General features: G+C 41.6%; 1 protein-coding gene across 5 annotated transcripts in view; it reads right to left on the reverse strand.

The window, feature by feature from the left end:
* Nucleotides 1-10,972, reverse strand: part of RBPJ (recombination signal binding protein for immunoglobulin kappa J region) — a 102,255-nt gene that overhangs the window by 44,173 nt on the left and 47,110 nt on the right. The window contains exon 1 of one of the 5 annotated variants that reach the window (XM_015568689.1): nucleotides 3,253-3,323. The exons of the other annotated variants lie outside the window; for them this stretch is intronic. Coding sequence (XP_015424175.1) covers nucleotides 3,253-3,308 — 56 coding nt within the window. The 5' untranslated portion in view covers nucleotides 3,309-3,323. Of the gene's footprint in view, nucleotides 1-3,252; nucleotides 3,324-10,972 lie in introns of those variants that run through there. 5 annotated transcript variants of the gene reach the window in all.

Consider the following 10,972-nt stretch of genomic DNA (forward strand, 5'->3'; position numbering starts at 1 on the left):
ACTGGGAGGAATTGACCTCCAGGCCAACTGGCTGTGAGAATCAGCTGTGTCTACGGTGGGAGAACTTCTGTGCTGGAGACACCCTTCTAGGGCAAGACTTGCTTCAGTTGGGCTTTGGTGCTCACTGAGTCTGCCCCCTGAGTGTGCCTTATGGATCTGAGGAGTTGTAATCTGGATGGTCCCACTCTGACCCCTGAGTACAATGGCTCTTGGATCTCTAAGGAGATGCTAATTTAGCCTCTGCCTGAGGCTACCCAGCAGGAGCTCAGCTGTGAAGGAATACAAGCTGCTGTGGGGCCTTGGGCCAGCTGCAGTTTGTTAGGTAATTTTCAGATTGCCAAGGGCCAGGCCTTTCATATGCAAAAGCCGGTGCACAGTTTGGGCGGGGCAGGGTCTCAGGGGATCAACAGGGTGGAGCAAGCAGCTATGGCTGCTCCTCAGTCCTGCCCTAAGAGGTCTTGCTTCTCAGTGTCCCGCGCTGCAAGCACCTCAGAGAAAGCCACTGTCGAGGTCCGACCAATGCCAGACAGTCTAGCCCAGCCGTGGGCAAACTACGGCCTGCGGGCCGGGTCCGGCCCATTTGAAATGAATAAAACTAAAAAAAAAAAAAAAAAAAAAAAAAAAACACAATAGCCTCTCCCCGTATGAGTCTGGGTCGCCAGAGACTCGTCCGGGACTGGAGGGATCTTGAGACCCTCTCCCAATTGAAAAAGACAACCGTGTCCTCAGCTGCCAGCCCTTTCTGTGTGCACCTCCGTACCTCTGCACTTTACTTCCACACCGCACCTCCTCTGAGTCTCGGTATGCTTTTCTCTTTCCTTCTAGTTGTAGAATTTCCAATCAGCCAGCCTTCCTGTGGTTCTGGATGATGTCTGTTTTATCTTTTAGTTGTATTTTTGAAGTGGTTGTGCGAGGCAGCAATTTCTGGTGTTTACCTATGCCACCATCTTGGTTTCTTGAGCTATACATTTTTAATACACTCTCCTCTTTAGTCAATATAAAATAATTCTGTAAGGTGTGTATTTGCCCATTTTAAAGATGTAGAAAGCATCTTTCCCAATGTTACAGAGTAAATAAATGGCAGCAGAGTTGAGATTTAAACCTCCATGCTGACTACATAACTAGCATATGGTATACTCCCCTTCATAAAGAAACTAGAGGCCCGGTGCATGAAATTCGTGCACAGGTGGGCCGGGCTAACCTCTCGCAATCTGGGACCCATTGGGGGAATGTCAGGCCTAAACCGGCAGTCGGACATCCCTCTCACAATCTGGGATGCTGCATGCACCAGTGACTATACTTTTCATACAGGTGAAAGGCATCTTGCTATTGTATGGGCAGCTACATTTTTTTGCCCTGATTATAAAAAGTAGTACATAATATGATCCTTCTGAGGCAGTAGTACCATTTTCCACATCTTATGGGGGGTTGGGGGGGACACAAAAGCAGAGAGAATTGGTGTTGTCACACAGTTGTAAGTGTCAGAATCAGGGCTGACCACAAAACTGCAAGCCAGAGTCGATGCATGTAATTGCTGCATCATCCTGTTTTTTTCTTCAGTGTTGGAGTAGCTTTGCCAGGTTTTAATTTTTAAATCTAAGAGACTGTTCCCAATATATAGGGTAGAGTCCCTAGGCCTGGCTGGTGATCAGGGCCATATGTGGGGTGACCAGTGGGCAGGGCGATCGGGGGTCCCCGCTGGCACCCACCTTGGCTGGCGACCTGGTGCCACCCGCTGGCTGGCCCTGCCCCCCAATTGCCGCCGCTGGTCACCTCCCTCTCAGGGGACAGACGCTCAACCCAGGATTGGGGGCAGCTCCTGCATTGAGTGTCTGCCCCCTGGTGGTTAGCACATGTCATAGTGACCAGTCATTCTGTCATTCAGTCAATTTGCATATTAGGGTTTTATTATATAGGATAGGCCAGTGGTCGGCAAACTCATTAGTCAACAGAGCCAAATATCAACAGTACAACAATTGAAATTTCTTTTGAGAGCCAAATTTTTTAAACTTAGCTATATAGGTAAGGTACATTGTTATGAACTTAATTAGGGTACTCCTAAGGCTTAGGAAGAGCCACACTCAAGGGGCCAAAAAGCCGCATGTGGCTCGTGAGCCGCAGTTTGCCAACCACGGGGATAGGCTAAATGGACTAACAGAAGCCTTTCAACTAGTTGGCAGAGGGCATTACTCAAGGGCAACCTGTATTACTATTTTTTAGTTGTAACTGCTTATGCCAAAATAACTAAAGGAATTAACTATCTATACATATAAAACCCTAATATGCAAATAGACTGAACAGCGAAACAACTGAACAACTGGTCGCTATGATGTGTGCTGACCACCAGGGGTGCACACAGAACATGGCAAGCGTCGGCGGCAGAGTGCGAAACATGGCAGGCATTGGCTGCGGCAGGATGGTGGAGCAGATTGGGGCGCTAGTCGCTGTCTTTGGGGCAAGCCTCTGGTGATTACTGGAAATTCTTTGCTCCTGCGCACTGCAGTCCCGCTGGGAGCTTGCACCTGCTGCTGGCACTGGCCCCTTTACACCCACTGCTGCCGCCAGAGCCACCGCTTGCAACCACTGCTGGCACCCAGAGTTGGCCCCGATTGCTTGGCACCGTCAGCAGGTGTGAGCGGTGGCTGCTGGCCCTGATCGCCCCTCAGGGCTTCTCCACTTCTCCCTGCTCCTGAGGGGCGATCACGGCTGACAGCCACCTCTCGCGCCCGCTGTCAGCCCCTCTTGCACCCAGCCAGCGCCGAGCCACTACTCGCACCCGATGCTGGCTCCCAGCGCCAGTCCCGATCACTCAGTGCTGGTCCTGATCACTCAGTGCCATCAGCAGCTGCAGGCCCCAATCGCCCTTGAAGGCTTCTCCACCTCCCCCTGGTCCTGAGGGGCAGCTGGGGCAGCAGCCAGCATTGGTACCTGCTGACAGTGCCAGCCCCGCTCACATCCACTGCTGGTGCCAGCCCCAATCACTCTGCGCTGTCAGCGGGTGCGAGAGGGGCTGGCACCATCAGCGTGTGGGAGCAGTGATGGCGGGAGCAGGGCTGCCGGCAGACAGGGGATGGGGCCGTGGCAGGAGGGGCTGGGTGGGGGCACAGAGGGTGGGCTGAGACCCGCTCCTCTACCCACTGCAGCCTCACGGCCCACAGTTCCTTTCAAGGTGTATGAATTCAAGCACTGGGCCCCTAGTGATGTTAATAAAGACAAATAAGTTCAAGAAGAATCTAACTCCTACATGGTAACCTACTATTTCCTCTGAATAGGAAATAAGGTCTTCCTGAACAGATACATGAAGGCATAGCACTTGAAGAAAAACAACCAATAAAATTTTATTTTATTTTATTCTTTTAAGCAAGATTGCAGTTATAAACAGCTTAAATAGCTTGTTCACAAACACGGTTACAGGCTGTGGAGCCTAATTTGACTTAAGATTTCTCTATATTTGTGATGTTCCACAGTTATTAATTTTGATGATAAAAGTTTTAGAAACCCATGCAGCTCATTTTGTTGGGTAATTTAATGCTATATGATATTGTTTATGACCTCATAATTTATAAACAATGGGTGTCTGTGACTATGAATAGTTTGGTATTTTCATTAACCCTCAAATATTGAAAAGTGGCTTTAATTGAAGTAGCACCAAAAAATGAGCCAACAACCCACATTTCTGTAAGAAGAATTATTTATTATTCTCTTTGATTTTACCCAATCGGATATACGATTTTTAAAATAAAAAACAAAAACCAAACCAAAAAAATATAATGTTTTAGTAGTAACATCAGCAAAGCTGTTAAGAACACAGGTTTTAGAAACACTAAACTGTTGATTAACCCATGATTTGCAGTTATGGAATGAAAGGCAAAAATCTACTCCTAATCTTTTTTCATAGAAAAGATTTTTTTGAACCTTCGAAACTGATTAAATGTAGCATTATAGCGTATGATTAAAGTAAAAATGCCTCACTAGTTTTGATATAGAATCCTATATGATAAAAGCCTAATATGCTAAGTGTCCGGGCATCCGTTCAACCAATCAAAGCGTAATATGATGATGATATGCTAAGGCCACTCAACCACTCACTATGATGTGCACTGACCACCAGGGGGCAGACGCTCTGACCAGTAGGTTAGCTTGCTGCTGGGGTCTGGCCAACAGGGACTGAGCAAGATGGACTGGACACGCCCTGGAGCCCTCCAGCGGTCCCTCCCTGTTTGGCCAACCTCCCGCGTCCCTCCCCAGCCCCGATTGTGCACCGGTGGGGTCCCTCAGCCTGGCCTGACCCCTCAGGGGATGTAAGAGAGCCAATTTTGGCCTAATCCCGCAGGCCAGGCAGGCCAAGGGACACCACTGGTGTATGAATTTGTGAACCAGGTCTCTAGTATTTTATAAAACCCAGGGAGTTTAAGATATCTCTTTGCTTATATATTTTAAGAGCAAAGTTAACTTTATAAAGATAAAGTGGGGTGCAGCCAGAATCTACCTAACAACTTAAAATGCTAAAAATTTTAGAGACAGTTAACAAATGAGATAAAACTTTTCAGTGATGCCACTACCCTACTAATTATTCCAAATATCAAACATCTTTGGGATGTAACACAGGATCTAACACAGGTTTATTACATGATTAGTTTATTATATTCTGATTTAAGTGTAAATTTTCTTTCCTGCTGCTCTAAAATGATTTAAAAATTAAATTAAAAAATTAATGTTAACAATGGTCTTCTTTGGAATACCCATTAAATGAAGTCAACAATTACATAAGCATGCTTGTGCATCACTCATCACTCTTGCCCTCATAGGAAACATGAACAAGGGAACACAAGCGTTCGCCTCTGAGCTAGAACAGCATTTCAACATGATGCACCGTTCTCCAGGTATCATCCTCAGGCTAGGAATCTTACAAACATTAATAAGATTGCATTGTTTCTTCAGTATATAATAAAGCATCTCTAATAATTGTTGTGTGCATCCCAATCCTCTTTTTGAACCAGAAGTTTGACCAACCAAGATCTTTTCATAACAGGTGTATGGTGTATTTAACATTCCAAAAAACAAATAAATACAAAAGTAAATATTTAAGTACCCTAGGGACACTATAATCCCATGAAATAATAAATTAATTCCTCACTATAACAAAGAATCACTGCTATCCAATTTATCTTTTTGATATTAGAGGTTGTCATTATCTCATTGGCATGAGTAGATTTTTCAAATTTTATGCATACTAATGAAATGTAATTTTGATTAAATGTAATAATCATTCTTGTTACATATTTAAAGGGAAAAAATTATTATTATAGCCTGTTGGGGTTTTTTTTTTTAAGTGATAAGTGACAGCTTAGATAATGTTGGTTATGCCCATGTCCATTCCTTCTTGGTCTGTTCTGTACTTTTCCTTCAGGCTGGGACTGGCAAATGAAACACAAAAATCTATGTACCATCATTACCTAATAATGTTCATATAATCCTATGGCTCAAGAAAATTTACATTATCCAAAATATATTGTTATATGTATAACTTTAAGCTGCCAATTCATTTTACTTTAACTTCACTAGCTTTCCCCTTCTAAAATAACAATGCTCTTGTAGTCAAAGTAAGAAAATGTTAATTACATAGTTAAATTACATAGTTAAATCTATTTTCATATACCTGGAAGTGTAAAGTTTTTTTTTTAAGTTTTCCTTAATCATTAAATATTCTGTAAATAATATTGAGGTTCCCACATATCCTCCAATCCATAAGATTTTTCAAATAAAAAAAATCTATATAAACACTACACGTATATTACATACTTCCTTTTTGTTCACCATGGAGATGCAATATTGTTTTCTCCCATAACAGACACATTTGCTTCTATATTTACCAATCTGCTAAGGAAGTATATGACCACAAATGTATTGAAAACAAACATGATAAAAGCTATCAAAACTTCACCATCTTAACACCTTTTCTAGCTAATAGATGTTTCACACGAGAAAACCAAGTCAAAAACCAAGGCAGGGGCAGAGGGGAAGACAAGAAAAAACTTTTTAAAACATAGAAAAATTTAGTAATTGTACTGCTACAAAACAAAATAAAAACCCATAACACAACATTAGACCTTCTATTTTAAAAACATAGAGCTGGCTGGAAAAACAACCTCAAGTCATGTGTGAAATTTATCTGCCCTTGGACTGTGAAACTAAAGTAATTTCCTCTATTTTTCTGTATTTCACAAATTTTCTGTTTAATGAAGAAATACAATTAAAATAAATTAAGGCAAGAAACACTGATGTGGTATTTGCAGAAAGGAAATAGAAAACAGCCTACTAAGTCACACAACTTTGAGCAAGACGTCAGCCTTTGTCGTGCTTCTATTATTAGTTTTGAACCTGCTCTTACCCTAAGAACTACATTAAATATCCAATACTGCTTAAAATTTCCAGGTGTAATCAATGGTCCTTGGCTACTGGAACAAAGATGACCAAAGTATGATGTATTCTCCTGGACTATCACGTTATGTAACATGTTTCATAAACAGAATATCCTATGGCCCCATCAGGTAGAGTAACATGCTCCCCTTCTTTCTCCTATACTGGGTAGAACATTTGAAAAACACTGTTTCCTTAATTTTTAAAGTTCATTTATCCTATCTTTTCCAATAATAATAATTTTAAAAAAACAAACTTAACTTTATAACAAACTACCAGCAGTTTGTAAAGAAACAGAAAGAATGGCAAGATATAAATGCAGAATGACGGAGACCATCATCTCCAGCCATTCTCAATAACTGGCTTTTGGGGTATCTCCAATATTACCAGATAAAGGGTATCTTCCCAAAAATCCATACCTAAAAAGAGATTGTTCCCACATTAAATCTTCAGTAGCCACCAGCCTCATTATCCAGATGGCACAACTAAGTTGTGAGAACAATGACTTCCATTAACATCACATATAAAGATCTTATATGAAAATCATGCACCTTAAAACCTATGGATGGCTTCAGCAAGAGGTGGCAATGAAATGATGAGCAAACTACTTCAGTTTCATGTATCCAGAGACTGACTGGGACAAACTGACATCAAATGCCTCCTATTGTGATGCATCAAGAGGAGCAAAGTGTCTCTTCTATGATATTACTGCCCCAAAAATGCAGAGCCTGAATCTAAGCATGAAGAAACATAAACCTAAATTGTGGAATAGTCAACAAAATAACTATACTTTAAAAGGATCAAAGTTATGAAAGGGAAACAAAAAATAAATAAAATAAAAACAAAAAACAAGGAACTGGCCCAGATTAAAAGAGACTGAAGGACTATGATAACTGAATACAATATACTATCCAGAATTTACTTCTGCTATAAAGAACATTACTTACATAAGTGACAAAATCTGAATTAAACCAGACTAGAGAACAGGATTATATCAATTTTGATTTTCTGGTTTTGATAACTGTACAGAGGTTATTACGAGAATGTCCTGCCAGGCCAATGTCGCTCAGTGGTTGAGCACTTACTCATGAACCAGGAGGTCATGGTTCAATTCCCAGTCAGGGCACATGCCTGGGGTTGGGGGGTACACCCCCAGTAGGGGCATGCAGGAGGCAGCTGTTGATGATTCTCATCATTGATGTTTCTCTCCCTTCCTCTGTAAAATTAATAAAAATATAATTTTTAAAAATGCAGAGAATGTCCTCGTTTTTAGAAACACTAGCTTTAGTACTTAGGGCTTGGTATCTACTTCTTTTCAAATGTTTCAGGTAAAGAGAGAGAGAGGGAGGGAGAGAATACAGAAGGATAAAGCAAATGTGGTAAAAATGTTAACACTTGTGGTATCTGTGTGAACTTCTTTGTAATATTCTTTCAATTTTTCTATAAATTGCAATTATATCACAATAAAAAGGCCACACTCAGAGAAGCACTAATCTCCTGATCAAGTTGCTTGCCTAACCCTGCTTGCCACGAAACCTGGTGGTGACAAACCTATCCAAAAAAAAAAAAAAACATCAGTGGAAGGTGACACATAAGATACTCTGTGGCCAGCTTCTTGGCATAGCTTTTATGTTGTTACGAAAGTTTTTTAAGAATTGCTTGCTGTTGCCCTGGCTGGTTTGGCTCAGTGGATAGAGCATCGGCCTGAGGACTGACGGGGCCCAGGTTCAATTCGGGTTAGAAGCATGTACCTTGGTTGCGGGCACATCCCCAGTAGGAGGTGTACAGGAGGCAGCTGATCGATGTTTCTCTCTCATCGATGTTTCTAACTTTCTATCCCTATCCCTTCGACTCTGTAAAAAATCAATAAAATATATATATATAAAAAAAGAATTGCTTGCTGTAGATTTAAAGTCTGATAATATCCAGTGCGGGTGTACACATGGTTAAAACAAAACTCTAATATACTGTTGGGAGTTTATATTTGTGCAATCTTTTTGGAAAACACTATTATAATTCAAGATGTGCATAGCTTTGGATTTCTAACCATTTCAATTCCGGAAATGGATTATTTAGGGAGACAATTGTGACTTTGCAAAAATAAAGTACCATTTGTATTAACAAAACAATTGAAAATCCATGTGTGCAACAAGGAATAAATTGCTGTTTACACAGCCCCTCCCAGTCATCCTATCCTATATAATAAAAGGTTAATATGCAAATCAACTGAACGGCTGGTCACGATGAAGCACACTGACCACCAGGGGGCAGACGCTCAATGCAGAAGCTGCCCCCTGGTGGTCAGTGCACTCCCACAGAGGGAGTGCCACTCAGGCAGAAGCTGTGGCAAACACAGCTGCAGTGGCAGGAACCTAAGGATGTCCGTCTGACGGCTTAGGCCGGCTCCCCGTCAATCGGACATCCCCTGAGGGCTCCCGGACTGCAAAAGGGTACAGGCCAGGCTGAAGACTCTCCCCCGCTTCTCCCCTATCCCATGCATGAACCTTGTGCACTGGGCCTCTATGCCTATATACTACATACAAAAAGCTATCCAGTTAGTAGCATTAATTTTTGAGTGAAGAAATAAGACCTACGTTCCATCCCCTCCCAAGTGCATATATAAAACAACAGGCACATCCTTCACATACTTATTAGTGGTAATGGTAAACAGCAGCAAAAATTCCATTTTGCTCTAGAATGCATTATATTCTTCTACAGATGTTTCATTCTTTACTAATTAAGTCTGGCTTAGGTAAATAGCAAAATGCAATTGCATTCTTTGGACTTCAACTGAAAGCCATTAATACACCAACTCTAGAATACAGGTGGCTTAAAATAAAAACAGAGAATGGCATGTAAGACTTTTAGCGCCCCGCCCCCACCAAACTACCTGAGTTGAGCATATTATTGCTGATAAAGCTCAAAAGTAGTAAAAATGCCATGCCACCAAATCTGTACAGATGGGTACTAAAAGACATGTACAAGAATGTTCATAGCATCATCAGACATAACCCCAAACCAGAAACAACACAATGACTATTGTCAAGGGTCAGATAAAACTACAGCAGCAGCCAACAGAGCACTATTCAGCAATGAAAGTGAACCAACTATCACTACACATGCGATGTTGAGTACTAGCCAAAGAAGCCAGACTCTAATACAAAAATGCATAATTCTGTTTACATGAAAACAAAAGCAAGAAGCAAAATTAATCTATAGTGTCTGACAGATTATAGGTTACCTATGAGAGGGAGGTACAGAGACTAGGAGGCCACAAAAAGGGCTTCTAGAGAGCTGTTAAGAATTCTTAAGTCTCCATCTGTGTGGTGATCACACATGCACATTCACTCTGTGAAAATTCACTCTAATGTACATTTATGATTTGTGTGATCTGCTATTCTGCAGGCATATTACTTAACTTAGAAATCTATTTCTTATACATATTGTTTAAAGTTTTTGGAATGAATGGCTGATTTTGAAAATAAGTTCTCTCCTGGCTGAAAGAAGTTCTTTCCTGGACTCTATTCCTATTGTCTTCAAATTCTATTTTAATATCAAAATTTTACAAGACAGTGACTTCTCATCCTCAATTACACCATTGCAGGATATATGTATTTCATATTAAAAAAACTTAAATATTGAGCCAATGAGGATGTATGTTCTGATGAAATTGGTCCTCTTTCCTTTCCATCCAAATTTCAGGTAAGATGTTCCAACACTCTTCTCTCCTACTTAGTAGGCAAGTGATTAGATACACTGTGGTCCCCCATTTGGCAAATCATCTATCACAAGAGTATACTTTTAAAAAAATCACTGATTATGCAATGCCATGAATAAATACTGAATATGTACCAGGATTAGAATGTTCCTGCTAATTTGAAAACTGGCTTCCTTTGCCTATCTCACTAAAACTGAGATGAATAGGGAGGAGAGAATGGTGTACCGTATTTGCCGGCGTATAAGACGATTTTTTGGCCCTGAAAAATATGCCTCCAAGTGGGGGGTCATCTTATACGCCAGGTACACTTCAGATAGACTGCCCATAGTGCTTGCCCCGTGCCATAGTGGCCTCCCGATGCCCACCCACTTCATTCCACATACCGTTCAGGCATCAGCAGCACTGCTGGGTGTATGCTCGGCTGTTATGCGATTTTGCTGTTATGCGATTTTACCACACTTTCAAAATCGCACACAGCCGACCATACCCCCAGTATGATAGCGCAAAATCGCGAATCGCGATACCATACTGGGTGTATGGTTGGCTGTGTGCGATTTTGCGAGTGTGGTAAATTCGGGTTACCGTATATTTCTTTACATATGCATTGAAGATTCGCGATTTTGCGATATCATGGTGCCTGTTAGAATGTTGAAAAGCTCGCACTTGCGCACTAGTGAGGTCCCAGGGAGATGCTGATGCAAGGGGGGACCAGACTCCTATAGTGACAGGGCGGGCAAACAGGGAGCAGGGACCAATCAAATCAGGCTTTGTATACAGCCAACAGCCAACCACAATACTGCCCCATTGTACAGTACAGCATAGAAAATGTTGACG

The sequence above is a fragment of the Myotis davidii genome, unplaced genomic scaffold (assembly GCF_000327345.1).
Source record: "Myotis davidii unplaced genomic scaffold, ASM32734v1 scaffold743, whole genome shotgun sequence".
In the NCBI taxonomy this organism is placed as follows: Eukaryota; Metazoa; Chordata; class Mammalia; order Chiroptera; family Vespertilionidae; genus Myotis; species Myotis davidii.